General features: G+C 51.6%; 1 protein-coding gene across 10 annotated transcripts in view; it reads left to right on the forward strand.

Annotated features, from left to right (window-relative positions):
• Window positions 1-22,408, forward strand: part of LOC142852178 (voltage-dependent P/Q-type calcium channel subunit alpha-1A) — a 273,933-nt gene that overhangs the window by 88,960 nt on the left and 162,565 nt on the right. For 9 of the 10 annotated variants that reach the window (XM_075976686.1, XM_075976687.1, XM_075976683.1 and 6 more), the window contains exons 1-2: window positions 4,342-4,442; window positions 5,458-5,597. In XM_075976686.1, the coding sequence (XP_075832801.1) occupies window positions 4,350-4,442; window positions 5,458-5,597 (233 nt within the window). In that variant the 5' untranslated portion in view covers window positions 4,342-4,349. Of the gene's footprint in view, window positions 1-4,336; window positions 4,443-5,457; window positions 5,598-22,408 lie in introns of those variants that run through there. The other variant, XM_075976692.1, reaches the window with a different exon arrangement.

Consider the following 22,408-nt stretch of genomic DNA (forward strand, 5'->3'; position numbering starts at 1 on the left):
TTTGACAAAAAGAAGAGAAAGTAGTATCAGGAACTGAGCCCGGGGGATGTGGATCTGTCATTGCAGGGACTCAGGAAGCTGAGGCAGGAGAGTTGCAGGTGTAAGGCTGGCCTGGGCTGCAGAGTAACTTTGAGGCCAGCCCAGGTGACTCTGCAAGATCCTGTCTTGAGATAAAAAGTAGGAAGAGGGCTGAGGATGTGGCTTCTTACCATGCGTGAGACCTAGGGTTCTCTCCCTAGTGCTGCCAGAACTGATAAATAGAACACAATGAAGTTGCGAAGAAGAAATGGAGTTTCTCTTCCGCTCATCTGCATGCCTAGTCTTTCCTTCAGATCTCGGGGATTCTGGGTTCTGAAGCCCAGGCACTAGGAACCTTGCTGACACAGCAGGACCTAAACATGGTGCCAGCTGCTGCAAAGGCAGTTTCACGGCAGCCATCTGGGGACAGGAAGCCAAGGAATGCCAGAGGGAGATGGTGGCTCCACGAAGAAGTAGCCACCCAGGCTGGGAAGGCTGACTGAGAGAGAACGCGAGTCTCATTCAAATCGCCAGCGCCAGCAAGGGCTTGGCCTTGCTTTCTGTGTGTGCAAATATTGGCTCTTGTTTTCCAGGCTGCGGGGTGAGGCAGAGGGGAGTCTTTGTAGCGCTTTGTTCTGGGTCTGGTGCTGAGAGGCAAGACGCCAGTCACGGATGGGCTTGTGAGTCGCTTTTGTTGTCATCCTGAATTGCTGTTTGCAGCTGGGCACTGAGACTGACACCAAACAGAAAAGGCCTGGCCGTCCCTTCTTCCTGAGATGCTTCCTCCTCTGTTTACTGTCTCCTCCTTTACCTTTCCATCCAGAAAAGGGGTTTAGGCTTCAGTTCCTTCCAGCCTTCTAAGGGGTGGTTTGATGGCACCTCCAGAATACCTAATCCAGTGACCTGTCGTCCCATCACTTGGGAGGCTGAGACAGGGGGCTCCCAGATCAAGGCTAGAGATTGAGACCCTGCCTCAAAAACCCAAGCAAACTGCCAGACAGATCTAGATGCAAAGCAGAGACCAAGCCAGTCAGCTTCTCCGAGGGAAGCGCCGAGAGGGTCCAAGCCCTCCCAGCCTGTAAATGGAGGCACACTGTCCTTGGGGACACACATGATGCATTTGGCTCTACAGACAGCAACCGTACATGCTCCGCCACTCCCTGCAGTGTCCAGGACAGTGCCCACTCACGAACTGAGTCAGGCTGGGAACCCGTTCTCCCTACCCTCAGGTGCTGTGGTTGCACATCTAAAATCCACTTGTTCACTCTCCGCCGTCTAGCTCCAAGAGAGGTAGCTCCATCCACAAGCTGTTGGACTAGGGCTGCTTCTGAGGGACAGGGAAATCGCGCTGTTCGCTGTGAACTATTCTGTGTGTCAAGCTAGAGCAACAGACAGTTCCTGAGGTGAGGAAGAAGGGCAAAGGGAAAGGGTGTGTCTCTTCTCTCAAATATTGTTATATCTTCAGAGTCCCTCCCCTCTCCGCAAGATGCTTGTTCTGTCCACTTTTATAAAAGATTTGTTTTGGTTATGAGGCTTAGCCTTTAATGGGTATGCTGAGCCATTTCTCCAGCCCACAAAAGACGTGTGTGTGTGTGTGTGTGTGTGTGTGTGTGTGTGTGTGTGTGTGTGAGAGAGAGAGAGAGAGAGAGAGAGAGAGAGAGAGAAAGAGAGAGAGAGAGAGAGGTGCCCATGGAGATCAGAAGGTGTCAAATTCAGGCCTGAACTTGGGTCCTCTACACTCTTACCTGCTGAACCATGTCTCTAGCATCCCACCCCAACCCCAAGACTGAATTTCTCTTGTAGCCCTCACTGGCCTGGAACTGGTTATATAGACCTGGCTGGCCTTAAAATCACAGAGATCTGTCTGCCTCTGCCTCCTAAATGCCCAAGATGTTTTCAAGTGACTAATGCCCTGGAATTTAGTACAGTCGGGGTGTCGTGCAACTGTGCGTCTAATTCCCGCATGTGAAGCCCTCACTCTCTCCTCCCTCAGCCCCCAGCTTCCAGGAAGCTGCCTTGAAGATCTGTTGATGCTGTGTGTTCCATACACGGTGGCCATGAGCCCCTTTGTGCCTTGCTCCTTCCTCTCGCCTCATGGTCTCAAGCTATGTTCACATATCAGGGCATCTGTCTTTGGGACTGCAGAATAGTCCACACAGGACAGAGACAACCTCCTTACTCTTACCTGCTTGTTTAGCGATACCAAATAAGGCATCTTCCACTCTTTGGCAGGTCGAGAACATTCTGCCACTTAGCAGTGTTTGCCTGACTTCTGATTTTCTAATTCTTTGAGCTCTGTTCCTCAGAGTAGAATCCCTGTGTGGGATGGTAATTCCGTATTTAACCTTCCTAGGAAGTGCCACACAGCTCCCTGCTCCCTGAGCAGTGCATAGGATTCCCAAGCCCCCAGCCCCCAGCACTAGGCGCTCTCTGGCTTTGTCTCACTCCACTCTGTGGGAGTGAGAACTGATCCTGCCCTGTGGTGCTTTCTAGAAATCTTCAGGAGCAGGGCCATGCATGCACGGTGCACGTTTTTTGGGTGTGTATGTGTGCGTGCATGCTCATGAACACACACACATGCACAGTTCACGGATGGAGGTCAGAAAACGGCTCTCAGGAGTCATTTCTCTCCTATCATGTTGGTTCCGGGATTCAGCTCAGGTGGCCAGTATTGTTGCTATGCCTTTACCCACCGAGCCGTCTTGTTGGCCCATGTCCATTTTTTTGTTAACTATGCTTTGGGTGTCATGGCAGACCACAGTTTGTTTTGTTTTGTTTTTTATGTGTGTGAGTGTATGCACATGTTTGTGTGGGTGTATGCATGTATGGATAGGTGTGTTTGCATGTGTGTGGGTGTGTGCATGTATGGATAGGTGTGTTTGCACATGTGTGTGTGCGTGTATGGATAGGTGTGTTTGCATGTGTGTGGGTATGTGCATGTATGGATAGGTGTGTTTGCATGTGTGTGGATGTGTGCATGTATGGATAGGTGTGTTTGCACATGTGTGGGTGTGTGTTTGCAGAAATCGGAGGGCATCTTTTTCAATTGCTCTGCACCTAAGTTTTGAGACAAGAGTTGCCCATTTCAGCTAGTTGCTGGCAATCCTCGGGATCCACTCCCCCTCCCCAGTGCCTGTGTTTCAGATGTGTACCAATGTACCCATCTTTCCTGTGGTGGCTGGGGCTTCGTCTGGGACCCCTAAGCTTGCACAGCAGGCGTTTTACAGTTACAGTGTACAGTCTTCCATCCCCCTGACCAGTGTGATTCACCTCTTCCCTGCCTGCTCTTCACGGCACTCGCTGTCTTACTACAGGCGTGACCCATTGTCATCCTTCCATAAGCACAGTGTGTCAGTTCCTGTACCCCAAAAATACCAAAATCTGCAGACGTTCAAGCCCTGCCTGCCAGGCTTGCACACCTCCCAGAGATGCCAGCTCATCTCTAGGTGACCTGAGGACCTAACATAGAGGCATGTCCCTCACTAGTTGCTGCTGTGTGTTGTTCAGGGTCCGCCTGACACATTTGTCTTTCTCAGAATACTTTTCACCTCCAGCCAGTTGGATTGGTGGATGCTGGCACACGCATGCGGAGGGCCCTGCTCTCCTCACTGTGGTTCTGTCTGGTGTGCTCTGTGTGCTGGAGTCACTTCACCCACTCGCTTCTCCCTGAGTCGGTGGATTTTGCTCTCTTCTGTCCTTGGCCCTGTGGTAGTTGGTGGGAATGCCGTGTGCCCCACAGCCGATGCAGAGCTGCGGCGCTTGCAGTGATTACACTGCAGGGGTGGAGACAGACCTGGCCAAGGAGTGGAAAGAGTGAGAGACCTGGAGAACGGGCTGGGGCACTCTTGAACTCAGAGCACAAGATTGTGTCGGCACCATGTCGCGGAGGAAAGAGGGCCTCTCAAGGCGCCATCCTTCCCTGGGGATTTATACGCAGTTAGCGGGGTGACATTTTCTGCAGGGGTGTAGTCGCTGCCTGTGAGCAACCCTAAATGTATTGAGCCAGAGAGAGGGCGGAGGGAAGAAATCAGGAGAGGGACTAGGAGGGAAGGAGACAGAGAGGGGAGGGGGCTTGAATGTGACCCTCGTGTATCTAGTAGATGCTAATAGAAACCTTTTAAGAGTCACAGCTGCAGGACTGGGAACTGCAGGGGTGCTCCCCCAGACAGATGAGGCAAGTGACTGTGTGTGTCGCTGGGGTAGGGGTGTGAGGGGATGAGGGGATGAGGGTCAAGCTAGGGGTGTTGGGCTGGGTTGCTGGGAGAGGACAGGATGCTAAGCACAAAGCCACTGGTGGTTTGCTCCTTAACCCTCACACTCCCTTCGAGTACATGATCCTGGCCACCATCATTGCCAACTGCATCGTCCTGGCCCTGGAGCAGCACCTCCCTGATGATGACAAGACGCCCATGTCTGAGCGGCTGGTGAGCAATGGGGTGGAGGGGTTCTGGGTGCCTGGGCTGAAAGCTGTGTGGAGAAGGCCTGCCTTGCAAATTCACCAGTGACTTGGGGACATGGAAGCCCTCACTGCCCAGCCCCGCCCTTGAGGCCCAGCAGACCTGGTGCACACCAGGGCCCAGTGGCCATTACACTATCCTTGAGGACGTCACACTCGGTCCAAACTCTACTTTCTCTTTCATGCCCCAAAACAAAATTGATTATGAAAAAAGAAATATGGATATACATAAACATAGAACAGAGCAGTTAGCCACTGCGAACCCACACCTCAGATTCAGTCAGAGAGGCCCCACTGGCAGCTCTTCCTCAGCCTCTATTTCCCTCAGTGCTCCTCTTCCCCAGCGGAAGTAGGCCACGTCCAGGTCGGCAGCCGCATGCTTGTGTCTGCATAGCTAGAAATGCAGCTGCCTTGTGTTGCCATGATAATGCCTCAGAGCCAGTCTGTACCCAGAGTTCCTTGCTCAGCTACGTCATTTGGGGGTTGTTCAGTTCTGCCAGGAGTCAAATACAGACCACATTGATTTGTTGCCTGTTTGCTATGTTGCTATACTAAGGAGGAACACAAAGCCTCACACATGCTCTCCTGGCTTCCCTGTCACTGAGCAATAGCCCAGCCCCTTAGTAGGGGATTCCAGGCAAAATCTCTGCTCCTGGGCCACCCCGCCAGCTTCTCGCTGGTGGACCCTAGACCAGGCTCTACTTCTGGGTCATGCCCTCTTGGCATTCATAATCTCAACCAAGGCAACATCCATATGTCTAAGGGTAGGCATTCAGGGTTCCTAGCCCAGCAATGGGTTGTTCTTAGCACTCTGTTGCTGTAACACGGTATCTGAGGCAGCTCAACCCCCGGTGTGTGTTCCTTTGGCTTAGTTTTAGAGGTCTTGGCCCTTGGTCACTTGGCCTGTTGGGAAGGTGTGCTACCTTGGGGTCACGCCACCCTCCACCACCCATGCCACTGACACTGCCTTCTCTCCCTTTCAGGATGACACAGAACCATACTTCATCGGAATCTTCTGTTTCGAGGCTGGAATTAAGATTGTGGCTCTCGGCTTTGCCTTCCACAAAGGCTCCTACCTGAGGAATGGCTGGAACGTCATGGACTTTGTCGTGGTGCTAACAGGGTAGGCGACTACATCACGTTCTATAGCAGATATTTTTTTCTGAGGCTTGTCAAGGCTTGGTTAGTATTATGGTATGTGTGGCCCAGGCTGGGCTTGGAAATCTGTGCCCAGTGTTCTCCCTGCCACCTCTGTGTCTGTTGAAGCTAAAACAAAGACCTGTTGTAGGGAGCACATGATCATGTGGTCCTCAGCATACCCAGTGGGGCAGAAGATGTTCCCATCCCCAGCCCACCACTCTGGAAGGATAAATACCCTCCAGCTGCTCAGCAGCAAGGCTGGGCCTTAAACCGACCAACCAAGGTGTCTGAGAGCTACTCCTCATTAGTCGATCCCATCCTTTGCTTGGAGATTGGTGCCTTTATTCCATGGTGGTGACTGTGCTGAAGGTTTCTGGCCACATGAACTGGTTTGAACTTTGGCAGGTTCTGCTCATGTCTTTAAGGGATTTTCAGATGTGGGTACAAGGAACGAACTGTGTCTGAAAAGCAAATGTCTGTACACTTCCCACACTGGCTGCCACAACAGATGGTTCCAAACTAAGAATGACTTCTACTTAATGGAAGTTTGTCAGTCACTGAGAGTCAAACATGGTGCTTTCTAGTTGTCACTCTCGTCTCCCTAAATGATTGACAGCCTAGAGCCCTTGCTGTATTGTGGCTCTTTACTGTCAAACTGCATTTTTCCGAAATTCTGCATCTGTTAACAATAAACCAGATGGTAAATGATATGGGGATACTGGGATAGTTTGTGGGGCTGGAAAGGGCTTGGACCTTGTCCTCTCGTTCTTATTCCAGTGGATGGGGCTGCGGTAGAATTCTTGCCTTCCATGAAGTCCTGGGTTTGATCGCCAGCAATGCAGGGGGGAAAAAGTGTATGTTGGCTAGAAGTCAGTCACAGAAGCTGGGAAACAAGAGCTTGTGCTTAGAAGCAAATAGAGGTGGGTTTGGGGAGTGTTCTTTTCATTCTGTTGCTGTGATAAACTATTCAAAAGCACCTTAGAGGAGGAAGATATTTAACTGATGCTTCCAGGTCGTAGTTCATCACTAAGGGATATCAAAGCAGGAACTTGAAGCAGAAACCATGGAGGAACCCTGCTTGCAGGCTCACTCTCTGGCTCCTGCTCAGCTGGCATTTCATACAACTCAAGACCACCTGCCCAGGGAATGGCACTGCCCTCCTACATCAATCGACAATCATGTCACAAGGCTTGCCTGTGGACCAGTCTAACCTAAGGAGTCCCTCAACCGAGACTCCCTCGGTTGGCAGTTAAGGCTAACTAGGGCAGCGACTATGTAGTCAGTCTTTGTAGAAACTCCATGGATCCTTGTTAGAGCCCAGGGTGGACCTGGTAGTCTCGGACTGACTGGGGAGGGGCTTTCTCTCTGCCTTCTCTCTACTCGCTTCTGGGTCACTCAGTTGAGTCCCCTCTTTCCTGGACACCTTCCTCTCCTCTCTTTCCTTTGGGCATGTTGTCCTTCCTAGTGGCTCCTGCTGCCATCCTGGTCCTGTCGCTTTTGGTGGATGTCACACATCTTAATTCCTTTCCTAGTCATTATAACAACATGTCTGACATGCCCAGCTCAAAGAGGAAGTCTTTGTTTTGGCTGCTGGGAGCGAGGCTCCATTCCATGGTTGCTTGTGCTCTTGGGAGAACACTGAATTGGTGGGAGCTAGTGGTGAAGGCCTCTTTTCGCTCTCCACAGTGTGGAAGAGACAGGTGGAGACAGGCTTGAGGGACTGCAGGATGGCGCTAGAGACCCCCTTTCCCCAGACAATTCCAGTCTTTGATAATACCAGCACATTAAAAATCCATCAGAGCGACTCTATTGGTTAGGACAGAGTTGTCCCTGGAAACACCCTGAAAGATGTGCCTGTTTCTTGCGTGTAGGTGTGAGAATGTATGGGTGCCTGTGAGTGTGTGCCAGTGTATGCATTAAATGTATGAGCGTAGAGGTGTCTGTGTGTGTCTGTGTAGGTACAGGTTGTGTGGGTGTGAATGGGTGTGTTTGTGGGTATGTGTTTTGGTATGTGTCGGTGTGAAGGTGTGTAGATGTGTGGTGCAAGTTTGTACCTTTGTAGGTGTGCATGTGGATGTGTGTGGTTGCGTGTGTGTTGTAGGTGTGAGTGTGTGTTCCTACACCTCTGTGCACAGGGGTGTGAGACCGGGGGCCAACCTCCGGTGTGATTCCTCAGGCGGTGCCCACCTTGTTTTCTGAGAGTCTCCCTGAGCTAAAGCTAATCAAGTCGACTGGACTAAGCTATCCAGGGAGTCCCAGGTCTCCCACTGTCTCTGTCTCCAGCACTGGGGTTGCAATCACGTCCAGATTTTATACGGGTTGTCAGGATCTGAACTCAGGTCTTGACTGTGTGACAGTCGCTTTACTGATGAGACCGTTCCACCAGGCCTCCCAGACATGCCTTAGTGGATCCAGCCTCAGAATTGATCGCCCATCCTGGGCTGGCTGGGCTCAAGCCCCAGGTCTGGAACACGTTTACCACCATCCCTGCCATCTTCCTTGTGTTTCAAGATCCTGTCACTCCTTGGAGGAGTTCTTGCGTGAGTCTGTATCTGGTGCAGCTGGCGTGTCGTGAGAGTCCTGGGCAGGATTGCATAGTCCTTGTGTTTGTGGCGGGCATGCTGGTCATCATGCCAAGTCTTGTGGCTTGTGACTTGACATAGAATCAGGCAGTTTTCTCTTGCAGCAGGCCAACTGTGTTACAAAAGTGTGTGGTAGGGGCTGGGGAGATGGTTTGGTACTTAAGAGCATCTACTGCGCTTGTAGAAGATCCATGTTTGGTTCCAGGCATCCATATCAGGTGAATGTTTGTATCCACCAAACCCCCCTTTTTTTCTTTAGCAGAGTGGTTTACGTTTGTGTGTGTAGTCTATGTGTTTGCCTGTGTATATGCAATAGTATCGTGTATTTGCATTTGTGTGTGGTGTGCTTGTGTGTTTGTGTGTATATGTTGATGGTGTGTCTCTCTGTGTGTGTCTGTGTGTATGTCTGTGTGTGTGTGTGTGTGTGTGTGTGTGTGTGTGTGCAGTGTGGGTGAACATCTTTGGTCCATAGTCCCTGACTGTGTACATGTGTGTATGTCTGTGTGACTGTGTGTGTGTGTGTGTGTGTGTGTGCGTGTGTGCGCGCTGTGTGAGTGAACCTCTTTGGTCCATAGTCCCTGACTGTGTACATGTGTGTCTGCACATGTGTCACTGATCTGAATTTCCCTGTGACTTGGGGGACCTACCCACTGCCCATCCCTGAAAGCTCCTCCTCCCACCCTCTGTACCTCCTCACCCTCTTCTCCTTTCCTTCCTGTGCAGCCTCTCTCCCTTGTTTATCTGGTTGGCCGTTCTTCCCTGTTGTCTGGTAACATTGTTTAACTGGGGCCCAGTGCTCACACCTGTCCCTGGGCTGCTGGTCTCTGAGTGCTGAGCTGCAGGAAAGTGGTCCTGCAGAGCCTGCCCCCCGCCAATCAGCCATGGTAATCCAGTGCTGAACTGTGCCCTGGAGGAAGGGGACGAGGCGTTTATTGAGCACTGAGACAAGTGGGGCTTTAACGAGCATTTGCTGATTAGCTAGCTGGCTGTCTTCCATTCCCGAGCGGCCTGCAGCTCCGTCAGCGTTTGTGTCTTGCGGACTGCCAGGACCCTTTGCCTTTGTCTTGTGTGAGATCTGATGGGAAATATCTTCGCTGTGGATTTGCTGGGTTTGTAGGATGGGAAGTGTTTTTGTTTTTCTCTTTGAAAAGGGAGAGAGGAGAAAAGGCCTTGGAGAAATTCTGGTTTTGTGACTTTTGTCAGTTTCTTTTTAAGTATACTTTCATTATTTTTAAAATTCTGAGGGTTAAAAATGTATGAGATGGACATTTAGGAAATGTGAAATGAGGGGTTTGTTTGAGATGACGGGGTTCATACTGTGATGTGCAGGGAGACAAATGATGTAGACAGATGATAGGCGGTGGATGGGTGGGTGGGTGGGTGACTGGATGGGTAGGTTGGATGAAGGTGGATGAGTAAATGGATGGATGGATGGGTAGATGGGTGGATGGGTGGATGGATGGATGGATGGATAGATGGGTGGGTGGGTGGGTGGCTGGCTGGCTGGATGAAGGTGGATGGTTAGGTTGGTGGAGGTGAATGAGTAAATGGATGGATGGATGGGTAGATGGGTGGATGGGTGGATGGATGGATGGATGGATGGATAGATGGGTGGGTGGCTGGCTGGCTGGCTGGATGAAGGTGGATGGGTAGGTTGGTGGAGGTGAATGAGTAAATGGATGGATGGATGAATGGGTAGATGGATGGATAGACAGATGCGGCAGATGACAGATAGGATAGACAGGGAACAGATGGATAGAATATAGGTTGTTGGATAGAAAAGTAAGTTATTGACAGATGGGATATAACATGAGACAGACAAAGGCAGATATTAAGGTATAAGTGTACCTGTTTGTGTGTATGTTACAGATACATGTGGAGGCCAGAGGTTGATGTCTGATGTCTCCCCAATCACTTGGCACCTTTATTTTTATGAGACAAGGTCTTTCACAGAACCTAGAGCTCACTAACCCACCACTCTCCGGGATCAGAGTCATACAGTGCCAATGCCCAGCTTTTTACATATTTGCTGGAGATTCCGACTCAGGTCCACACACTTGTGCAGCGAGTACTCTACCCACCGAGCCATCTCCCTAGCCCCCAGGCAAGTTATTAGATAAATGACTGAGATGCAGATTGAGAATAGATCCATGGTTGACAGATTGCTGGGACAACAGGGCAATACATAATAGATGACACCCTCGTGACTGTTATCCCTGGGCCCCGTATGGTGGAGAAAGAGAGCAGACTAAAGGCAGGACCACAGACTTTAGCGGGAGAGATAGACACAGTGCTTGGTAGCCAAGGGCCTAGCATGAGTCTCACACAGGTAGGTGGTCGGCGAGATAAGCAGTTATGCATTTGAAACATGATACTTTTGACCATCGAACATTCTACAGCACAGTTCAGGACTAGGCTGCCATCAGCTGATGGAGACAGATCATGTAGTGTAGGGCTCAATCTCAGTGGGCTTTAGGCAAGTTGCTTATTCTCAATGCATCGTAGCATGTGGGGCAATGGCTCAGCATCCCCCAGGGAGGGGCTGGGAGCATGACTCAGTGAGTGCTAGGTAAATCTCTTGTCAATCATAAGCAAAACCCTGGTTTTCAATCCCTGTGCTTGGGAATGTATTTAAGACCTTGGGTTCCATCTACAGTACCGCAAACAAACCAAACAAACAAAAATCAGAAAGAAAGGGAAACTCAGAGAGTTCCCACCTCCTTTGCTCTTTCTGTTGCATGCTTGAGGAACAGATCCTCAAGCATCGAAGGAGTTGACCAAAGTCATAAAGCTCTAGTGTTCACTCCACTTTGTTCAATTGTGGAAGCACATCCTGAGTCCACGCCTTCTCCTCACTTCTATAGCTGCCCCGAGGCACTTGCACATGTAAACAGCATCTTGAAATCAACAACAAACGCCACCATCATGCTGATGCACAAGTTGCATCTTTGGTGATGTGTCTCTACAGTCATTTCTGGTCGCTCTGAGTTCCACGGGCTTCCCCACTGTAGGATAGATGCTTTGCATACTTCTCGATGCAGGTTGTATAACGAGAGCACTGCGCTTTCTGAGCTTTGGGCTGTGGTGAGATTTGTCCGTTCTCATGAGCAGTATCAGCATGGCTGCCCTGGTTATCCCTGTCATCTTCCAGACACCTCCTATGTGCAGGGTGTTCCATTAACAATTTTGTGCCCACTGTTGCCTTCCGGCTCCCAAGCCTTTCACAGTGGAATGTGTCAGGGGTGAAGCAGCTTGTCACAGTGCCTGAGCCCCTCAGTTCTCCAGTCAATCTGCTAAGAGGCTGTGTTGAGCCAGGGTCACAGGAGCCCAAGGTAGGCTCCGACTCAGATCTGTGTTTAGCTCAATAGCCTGATGTCTCCTTTCTGGTGTTTGTGGTGCTGGAGCGGACCCAGGACACTGTGCCGCACCCACCCCACCCGCACAAGCAGGCACCTACCCCTGGGCCCCCCACCCCCACCCCAGGCAGGCATTCTACCACTGGGCCACATCCCTGCACCCAAGGCAAACATTCTACCTCTGGGCCACCCCCACTGCCACCCCCTTTATTCTGAGACAGGATCTTACTAAATTTCCCAGTTTGGCCGATTCTGATGGAGAGAGCTGCCCTGGCTTAAATCCACCACCACCAGGTGAAAAGCTGCTTATCTGTGGGAGCTCTCTCCATCAGAATCGGCTGGTTGAGCCTTTCATGATTTCCTCCAAAATCAAAAATTCTATGGCCGTCAACTTGGGAGTTGAAGCAGAGCGCTCTAAGAGGCGAAGCCCGGAGCTTCCTTTGTTTGTTCCCCTTATTTGGGTTGCATAAAGATGAGGGAACAAATATGCAAAGGATATTACCAAAGGGGCTGGCGAGAGGGTCAGGAGGAAAAGGTGCTTGCTGCCCAGCCCGATAACCCGAGTTGCATCCTCAGGACCCCTGTGGTGGAGGAGAGAACCAGCTCCTTCAGATTAGCCTCTGATCTCCACAGATGCATGTGCCTACCCTCGTTACACACTGACTGTAGTAATTTAAATATATATTTTACTAGAAGTGACCAGTTGGTTGGAGCCAGGGATGAAGACATGGACTTTAGGGTCATGGGAGTCTGTGATCTTGGCTGTGAGCCTGGACCTCATCTTAGATGTTTGCTTTCTTATGAAAACAGCTGTAGAAATAGTGTTGTCTTGAGCTGTGGCAGGAGTCAGAGACTGGTAAAGGACACGTACCATGCATGGAGCCCCAGGCCTTCAGCGGGGAGCCCTGGAGGGTGAGGGGAAAGGAAACTGAATTCTGTGCATCTGCTCGATGGGTGGCAAAGCTCCCCTACACCTTGTTCAGGTCACACAAGTTTTGGCAGATTTCTTATTCTATCCTCGCTTTGTAAAGCTGTGCTTACCTGTGAACCAGCCCCTGAGAAGCTGAGGCAGGGCAAACATGAGTTTGACACCAGACTGAATAGTTCCCAGGCAAAAAGTACCATCTTGGCCACCATACCCTCTCATCCCTTCATCTACACCATAAGGCTCTCTTTAGCACCACAGTGTCTGGACAGCCCATATATCTGATGCTCAAACTATGCTAGGACCTTCCTTAGCTTGCGAGCCAAACAATTGGTATACACATATCCAACTTCCCAGCTGCTCCGAGAGGTGACCGGGACTTTACCAAGCCCTTCCTTCATGCCTCCGCATAGCAACAATTCTAGGAATCACTTCCCCAACTAATCCTCTTGGTGGGGTCTTGCCAAGGATCCAGTTAACCCTTAGGAAATCCGGAGCTTTGGAAGGAGCCGGTTTCAGCACGCTGGACAGCACCGGGCCCCCTGCTCGCTGCGCCGGAGGGGTCTGCCAGCTGCTGTTGACCCTCTTGTTCAGCATTGAGCTGTCTCGGCCATCTCCTCTGTGGGGCTGGAGAAGACCTTGTCTGTCCGTCTACAGGGTTGCGCTGTCCTCCTGAATTGCTTTGACAAATGCCAGTCTGCCTCACTCGGGGCATCTGGCCAGTGTCCCTGTAGTTTACAGGCAATGATCTTCCTCCCAGGGCAGCAGGGAGGCCCCTGAGGCAGACACAGGAAATAGTGGAGCAGGAAGGAAGAGGGGACTGTTGGCTGCCAAGCCCAGGATACTGTACATTGTCGTGGTCAGAGGTGCTGGGAAGTAGGTCACCTCCGTCTTTGTGGGAAGGATCTAGTCCTGACCCAGAGACACAAGGCCCTCACCTGGGACAGGTGGGGAGAGGCCTAAGAAATGAGAGCACGTTTATCTCCTTCTCTTCCCTCCCTCCTCCCCCTCTTCCTCTTCTCCCTCCGCTTCCTCTTCCTTCTCCCCATCTCCCTCCTCTTCTCCATCTGTAGTATATAGCCCACCTGTGTGTGGTCTCTTGAAGACACGCAAGCTGCATAGTATCACCACACTGCTTTCCAGTGTTCTCACTTGGTAGCCCAACATGGCCTCTAGGCTGCGATCTTCCTTCCTCTGCCTCCTGAGCAGCTGAGATATAGGTGGGCAACATTCCTGTCTGGTTTTCTTCTTTAACCAAGCAGGGTGTGGAACTCAGGACCTCCCACATGTCAGGCGCATGCTGACCCCTCAACCCCAGGTTCCTGTCACCCTGAGAGGCTTTGGTTCTACTGTGCACTCTGGTCTTCAGTTCCTCCTTTTGGAGACACACAGGTTTGAGCTGCTTGATATCACTCTTCTGAGGCCGCTAGAAGGCACCTTTCAGATGAAGGCTCAGCTCATGGCATTGGGCTATGACTGGTGCTGCTGGTGTATTGAGTTACTAGAAGCAGAAAACCCAATAGAAGCTTCAGATTTGAGGGGCTGGGATGCGGGCCGCAATAGAGCGCCTGCCTAGAAGCCCCAGTGCGGGCTCTGGTGTGGCTCAGTGGTAGATTTTTGGTCTGTCAAGTACAAGACCAAATCTCAAGAAAATGAATAAAAATAAAACAAAATCTGGACCAGGTGTAATTACTGCTTGTAATCTCAGCACTTGGGAGGCTGTGGCAGAAGGATCACACACACACACGCATACACACGCACATGCACGTTGATAGTAATACTGGAGGATGCAAATATGACACCCGCTGAAACATGGCCTGGTGTCAGAGTCACACCGTGTCCCTGTCATGCCCGTCCCCCACTTTATCGGGATCAAAACGAGAGAGAGAGAGAGAGAGAGAGAGAGAGAGAGAGAGAGAGAGAGAGAGAGAGAGAGAGAGAGAAGCTAAGACTCTTGATCCTACCGGGTTTAAATTGGCACCTTTGGTGGCCACATTCTTTCTTTTCATGCTCAGTAAGGAGAGGGATGGTTGCTGTTTGCCGTCTGACATGGACATCAGAAACATAAGCGCCAGATCCCAGACATCAGTTGCCTCTGTGCCCCCAGAATACAGCAGTGTGGCTCCCCATGGTACAACAGTGGCCCCCAGGCATTGGTGACTTCTCTTCGGCCTCCATCTTGGTGGTGAGCTAAAGTCAGGGGCTTTCTGGGGCTTCTGGGCAGACAAGACAAAGAATCCAAGCACAGCAGACCTGCACCCCATCAGGTTGGTCCAGCCCCCACCCAAGTCTCTCAGTACAGGTTCATTCGGCAGTTTCCAGGAATCTGTCTAGCAACTGATAGGTCCCTCCCTTGCTGCCACCCGGCCTCTCTCTCTTTCTTGGTACAGGTCTCATGTAGCCCAGGCTGGACTTAAACCAGTTATGTAGCCAAGGGTGACTGTGAATTCCTAATTCTGCCTTTACCTCTCCAGTATTGGACAGTCAGATGATTTGATTAATAGGAGTCATTCTTGAGGGCTTAAGCTAGTCAGTCTCCTGCCTCAGTCTCCCTGTTCGCTGGGGTCACAGGTTTCTGCTACCACACCTTGTTCGACCATCACGTGTATTCACAGATTCAGCATGGTGCTTGATCCATATTTACACGGGGCGACAGGGCCAGTGACCTTGACAGCACGTGACAGAGCACCCCATGTGACTTCGCTGCTCCCATCTGGATTGACTGGATTGAAGACAGGATGGGTGCTATTCCCTTCCTCCTCCTTTCCCTGTCTTTCCCTTCCCCAGCTTCTCCGATCTTCTCTCCATCTCCCGGCCCCTTGACTACATCCTTGACTGGGGACCCAAGGCCCCTTGCGTGTGCTTGGCAGTTTCTGGGGATGGAAGCCCTGGCCCGTGCAGGTCTCTTGCCTCTGCACTATGTCTCTGTTCCCTACCCCTATTCTGTCAACATCATCTTCCTAGACGCCATTCATCCCTCTTTGGCTTATGGTCCAGTTCTCACTCAGCCCTGTCCTGGCCTTGACTTTCACTGCGTGCTCTCTGAGATACCTCAACAGCCTCAAGAGGAAGCCTGAAAGTACCCAGCTCCCACTCTCCCATCCCTAGGTCTGCTCTATAAATAGCCAGTAGAGGGTATTAATGAGCGCTAGAATTAGAAAAGACCCAAGTCCTGTGAAGTCCCCAGACCCCATCTCCTTGTCTCACCGCTCAGATGCAACCACAAGCTCTCCCTGCCTGGAACATCCTTCTCCACATCTGCTAGGCTTCTTCTGCCCTTGGACCTTTGCTGAGAAGCATCACTGCTCAAGCCAGTTCACAGCACATCTGATGGGCAGCCACCAAACCTCACTCTGTGTGTGTGCCTGTGTTTAGGAGTGGGGCGCTGGACATATGCAGGCCGGAGTTGTTGTTGGATGTCTTCTCAGTTGCTCATCACCATGGTTTTTGAGGCAGGGTCCCCCACTGAACCTGGAATTCAACCAGTTTAGCCAGGCTGGCTGCCCCACAAGCTTTAGAGAGCTGTCTGTCCCCGTCTTCCCGGTATGGGGACTGCAGGTGTGCACACTGAACCTGGATTTTTACGTGGGTTCTGGGGGTCAAACTCAGGCCTTCGTACTTGTGGGACAAACACTTAGCGGCGGAGTTCTCTCTCCAGCCCCCATATTTACTTTTTTCTCTTGGTTCATTGGCTTTGTTCAGAATGTCAACCTGCGGAAGGCAGGGCCTTCCATGTGGTTCAGGACTGTGTCTCAGAGCTCATAGCCCAGCCTAGCACATGGCATGGATGCTCTCAGCAAAGTGTTGCGGACGATCAGAATCAGGGGCAGCAGCATTGCCTCATCACATCACTGTGCCTCCTCACAGCCACCTCGTCACCCTTCCTTTTGGGAAAAGAAAAGTAGAAGTTGATAGAGCGCTCATGTAGCAGGCAGGAGGCCCTGGGGTTCATCCCCAGCAGTGCACGAGCCAGGCATGCTGGCTCATTTCTGTGACCCCAGGAGGAGGCGAAGACAGCAAGATGAGGAGTGGAAAGTCTTCCTTGATTACATAGTGATTTCTAGGCCGGCCTGGGCTGCATGAGACCCTGTCTCAAAAAAACAACAAAGCCACTTCAGCCATTTCTGAGTGTGTAGTTGTTGAGCGATGTTCTACATGTTCCCACCCTCGAGTCTTCTTGGGACGGTTCCAAGCTGTCCCCCAATTCTCCTCTCCTAGCCCTTTGAAACCATGGGGAATGTGTCAGCTGTGAACACTTGGGTCTGAGAGCCACCTCCCTATGAACAGACCTTTTGGCTCCCTATGCTGTTGGGAACATAGTGTGCCAGGTTTTGAGCCATGGTGCTTCTGGCTGGGGAGGATGCTCAGGGTAAAGTGCTTGTTATGGACTCGAGGAGATGGGAGTTACCCAGCGCCCATGTAAATTCTGTGCGGGTGTGACCCCTGCCTGTACCACAGCACTTGGAAGAGTGCTGGAAAGGGGGATCCCTAGGAGGTGTTGGCTGGCGTTCTGGCTTCGACCGGAGTCCAGTGGAACAATGAGAAGAACATATCAGGCTTTAACTGTGGGGTCTGTTCAGGGTCGTCGATGAGGGCTTTGCTTGGACTTTAATATGGATCAGGGCACAGTGGGTCAGCAGCGCTTATCTCAGCCCTTTCCCTTTCCCCCTCCAAACATTTTGGTAAGCGCATATGAACTGCTCAAAACCGCTGACTTCACTGTGCTTGCACGGTGTTTTGGTAAGACCCCCTTTCCCTTTCCTGACAGCATCTCCTTACTCTCATTCTTCCTCCTCCTAATCCACATGTGAAAGAAAACACGCCTAACTCGTCTTTCTAAGGCCGGCCAATCACTGAGCAGGATTATCTCCAGTTCCATCCATTTTCATGCAGATGACATAATTCTGTTCTTCTTTATGGTAAATAATAGTCCTGTGGATAGAGGTCATATTTTTCTTATCTGTCTATTGATAGGAATGTAGTCTAGTTTCATAGCTTGGCTTGAGAACAGTGCAGCAATGAACATGGCTATGCAAGCGTCTGTGTGCTTTGCCAGCATAGACTCCTTTGGTATGTGCATCTAGACATGCTATGCCCGAGTCATGTAATTAATCAATTTCCTCTCTCTCTCTCCCCTTCCTCCCTCTCTCTCTCCCCTCCCTCCCTCTCTCTCTCCCCTCCCTCCCCCCTCTCTCTCCTCCCTCCCTCTCTCTGTCTTCTCTCCCTTCTCTCTCTCTACCCCCTCTTCTCTCTCTCCCTCCCTCTCTCTGTCTTCTCTCTCCTCTCTCTCTCCCCCTTCTCTCCCTCCCTCTGTCTTCTCTCTCTCCTCTCTCTCCCCCCTCTTCTCTCTCTTCTCTCTCTCCCTCTTCTCCCTCCTCTCTCTCTCCATCTCTCCCTAGCACTCTCTCTCCTCTCTCTCCCCTCTCTTCTCTCTCCCTCCCTCTCTCTACCTCTCGTCTCTCTCTTTTCTCTCCCTCTCTTCTCTCTCTCTCCCTTTCTCTCTTCTCTCTCTTCCTCTCTCTCTCTCCCTCCTCTCTCTCTCTCTCTCTCTCTGAGGGGGGGAGCTATGCTAAGTAAGCAATCAACCACTTAGCTCCATGCCCAGCCCTTCTTGTATTTTCTAGTTGTTTGAGACAAGTCTCGCTAAGTTGCCCTGACTAGTCTTAACCTCTCTGTGTAGACCAAGCTGGCCTTGAATTTCTGACTCTTCCACCTCAGATGGGATCACAGGCTTGGGACAGCTGCCTGGCTTGCACACTGACCTCCAGGGTGGCTAACAACACTCCTGCCTTCTGTGATAAGGCCTCCTGTTCTCACTTCCCCCTGCATGTGGTCTCCCGTCTCCTTTCCGTTGTTGTTGGTGTTTTCTGGCTGTGGACTTTTGACTTGCTTATCCCTGGTGGCCGAGGATATGGAACACTGTGTGCATTCATTGGCCATTTGTGGGTGTGGATTCTTCAAACACGGAGGAGGAGGAAGATGTGAGACCATCCTCCCTCCCTTCTGGTGCCTCCAAAGTACTCCTTGCCTTAGAAGTGGCGGTGGGGCAGGGAAGCTCCTGATGCCTCTGAGACAAAATATCCCATGTTCTAGGAGCCAGAGAAACCAGGGCAGGTGCACTGGGGACAGGGACAAGGACAAGGCAAAGCTAATTTAGTAGGGAGGAGACTATAAAAGAGATAGATGAGGGGGGAGAAGAGAGGAGAGGGGTGTGCCGAGGCTACAGAATTGGTGGAAGTGCTAGGAAAAGCTGAGCCAGGGGACCCTGGGGGTGTGGGCTGTGAGTCTAGGATGGAGCTCAGTGCCTGGTGACATTAGTAGAGATGCAAAATGGAAGTGAAGGCTCCATCTCGCCCCAGTGGCCGAGCATTGGATATCTGTATGTTTCCCTCTAAGAAATGAGGAATGCTCCATGCAGAGAGCTCCGGCTTTTCTCTCAGTGCATATAAGGCCTCTCTGAACCTCAGTTTTCTTTTCTGTGAGATGGGATCATGCTTTCTGCTCTTCCGTTTTTCTCTTGTCGATGCCAGATGATGTTCTGCGTCCAGTGGGGATTTGGACTCAGGGCACTTAGCAGTGACTGCCGTCTCCTCCGCTGTGATGTTTGGGCATGATTTGGGCCAGTAAGGAAATTCCTAGAATCCCAGCTACTCAGGAAACTGGGGCAGAAGAATTGCAAGTTCAAGGCCAGCCTGAGCAATAGAAAGAGAGAGACCTTGTCTCAAAAGTAAAAATGGCACCATGAAGATAGCTCAGTGGGTAAAGGTGCTGTTGCCAAGCCTGCTGAGGTCAATCCCTGGGGTCCACATGGTGGAGAGAGAGAGCTGACTCCCAGAAGCCATCCTCTGCCTTCCACACGCGCACGCTGTGACAAGCACACACACATAAATTTAATATAAGAATTGTGAAAGAAAAGGAAGTTGCACACGTCTCTGAGGGGGTGTATGTAACCCTAAGGCTGGGAACTCGCCAGGGGAAAGAGAAGCCTTAGTCAGAGCATGCACCTTGGAGAGGGAGCCGACCCCGGCTAGAGCTTACAGCAGTAAATCACTCCTGTTGTTTAGGCTGTTTCTTCAATCCCCATGTCACCTACTATCGGTCTTTATGTCCTGTTTGAGGGACCTGTTGGCCACCTAGAGCTAGCCTTCCTCCTTACAAAAGAAAGAAAGAAATCAGGAACAAAAGGGGTGTTTTTCCTCTTCCTCGTGCCTCTCCCTCAGGACCACAGGGCACCCTTGCTGCTTCTGTGCGTGTGTAGCCGTCACTCACCTGTCTGCTAAGATGTGTGTGTGCCTGATGGGAGGGTGCCAGTTCTTCACAAAGTCTCCTTCACAGACTGTCCCATGCTGGTGACAAACTGGTGCCCAAAGGTGAACTGCTGTGCTGGGTCCTGTGTGCCACCCCCTTCAAGTGCACCTCATTGGTCCTTCCAGCAGCTCTGTGAGGCCACACCCCTCAAATGCACCTCATTGGGTCCCTCCAGAAGCTCTGTGAGGCCTTACCCTTCAGGCCCATCTCAGTGGGTCCCTCCAGCAGCTCTGTGAGGCCACCCCCTTCAAGTGCACCTCATTGGTCCTTCCAGCAGCTCTGTGAGGCCACACCCCTCAAATGCACCTCATTGGGTCCTTCCAGCAGCTCTGTGTGCCACCCCCTTCAAGTGCACCTCATTGGGTCCTTCCAGCAGCTCTGTGTGCCACCCCCTTCAAGTGCACCTCATTGGGTCCTTCCAGCAGCTCTGTGAGGCCACACCCCTCAAATGCACCTCATTGGGTCCTTCCAGCAGCTCTGTGAGGCCACACCCCTCAAATGCACCTCATTGGGTCCCTCCAGCAGCTCTGTGAGGTCATACCCTTCAGGCCCATCTCATTGGGTCCCTCCAGCAGCTCCATGAGGCCACACCCCTCAAATGCACCTCATTGGGTCCCTCCAGCAGCTCCATGAGGCCACACCCCTCAAATGCACCTCATTGGGTCCTTCCAGCAGCTCTGTGAGGCCACACCCCTCAAATGCACCTCATTGGGTCCCTCCAGAAGCTCTGTGAGGCCATACCCCTCAAATGCACCTCAGTGGGTCCCTCCAGCAGCTCTGTGAGGGGAGTTCTCCATGTTCTCTATTTTATGCAGAATGCAAGACTCAAGAAAGGAGACCTTTAATGACTTTCCAATCATGTCCTAGCTGAGAACTCTGGCGTGAAAATCTAAAGTAGCTTTGGACCTTGTGCGCAGCTGCAGGGAGGCCGTCAGGGAGGGTCTGGTGCATGGGTGCACGTGTTCCTGTGCATCTGTGCGTGGAATCCAGCGGCATCCTCAGTCACTCTCCACTTTGTATTTTGAGGCAGGATCGCTCTGAACTTGGAGTTCTTTGATTGGCAGTGCTGACTGTCTATAGAGCCCCGGGGATCCTCTTGGCTCCTCCCTAGCCCTGCGGTCTATGCCTGGCTTTTTCCATGGATGCCTGGGATGGAAACCCCATTCCTCATGCCTGCACCGCAGCTCCCTGACCCAGAAGGTGATGTTTGCAGAGGCCAACCTCCAGAATGCTTCCTCTGCTTCTCTTTGCAGATAAATACCCCAGGCCCTGCACTCTGGTGAGCACCAGGCCCTAATCAGTTAATGGAAGGTCGCTGCTTTAGTGGTGAAAATGTTGTGTCCCCTCGGGTGCTGCTGCCGTGTGTGGAGTCCACATGGCGTCCCTTCTGTCAGAAGCCTTAGGGAAGAAAGAAAAATAGCAAGTGGGAAAGAAATTCTGAGACCAGGCAGGCTAAAAGGGCCATGTCCTTGGGCGTCGATGCACAGAGATGTGGTTACGACTGGGCTCTGATCCTGTCCGGGCCTGTATGCGATTTGTGCTCCAGTTAGCAAGACAGCGCCTCAGTGCGCGCCTCTGTTTACTCTACTTGTCCTTCTCTCTCCCGTTCACTCATTCCGGCTCCGGCTGTGTCTCTTCAGCCTCTGGCCATTCCTGTGTTCCCAGTCCCAAGTCAGCGTTTCCACTCCTGCGGGTGGACTGATCACGCTGACCCTGGTCCATCTTTTGTAGTGATGTCATGGCCTGGGATGGGCGTCACCAGCAGCGTCGTCATGGTTCTGAGCCGGTGGCCACTGCCTGGGAAGGACTGTTGTGCCGTTATAGGACGTATAGAAGCGCCACTGGCTGGTATGCATGAAAGGATAGTGTCCGGGGTATGGCGTGGTTACGCAAGTGAAGGACCTGAGTTCAGATCTCCAGCGCCCATGTAAGCTGGGTGCATGCCTATAACCCCAGCACTGGGGAGGTAGAGGCAAGAGGATCCTCTGGGCTTGTTGGCCAGCCAGCCTGACCTAACTGGTGAGCTCCAGGTTCGGTGAGAGACCTTGTCTCAAAGGCTCCTGAAGAGTGACTCCTGCAGCTGACCTCTGACCTCCACACTCCTGCTCACCACCCCGTGCACACATGCATTTTCTGTGTAAGGATTTTTAGTATTCTATTAATATTTTGAGAATGCCATACAATGTGTTTTCTGATATTTGATTCCCGAAGCCACCCCCGCCTCCCTCTCCTAACAGCTCTATACACTCTTTCTTGTTGTTATTTAACCTGAGGCGTCAAATTTATGCCGCTCATACACTTGTGGGTGCATCCAGGCACCTGGAGTTCCTTAAGTTTGGGGACTTTAAAAATGTACCTGGGGTAGGTAGAACTGGAGTTTGATCCTTGGGGATTCGATTTTAAAAAAATCCAGGTGTGGGGGCCTGGAGACATGGCTCAGTGTTCAAGAGTTCATTCACTGGGACCCACTGGAGTGTGTCCAGCTACCAAGGGCCACGCACGCCGTTCTCCATAATCCACCAAGTCTATAGCTCCTCAGCTGGGCTGGGGGCTCATGAGCCCTTCCCTCGTCCAGGATAGAGTACAGGTCATGTGCTGCCAACCACAGCAGATGGCCTGAGGT

This window comes from Microtus pennsylvanicus, chromosome 6 (genome assembly GCF_037038515.1).
Source record: "Microtus pennsylvanicus isolate mMicPen1 chromosome 6, mMicPen1.hap1, whole genome shotgun sequence".
Lineage (NCBI taxonomy): Eukaryota > Metazoa > Chordata > Mammalia > Rodentia > Cricetidae > Microtus > Microtus pennsylvanicus.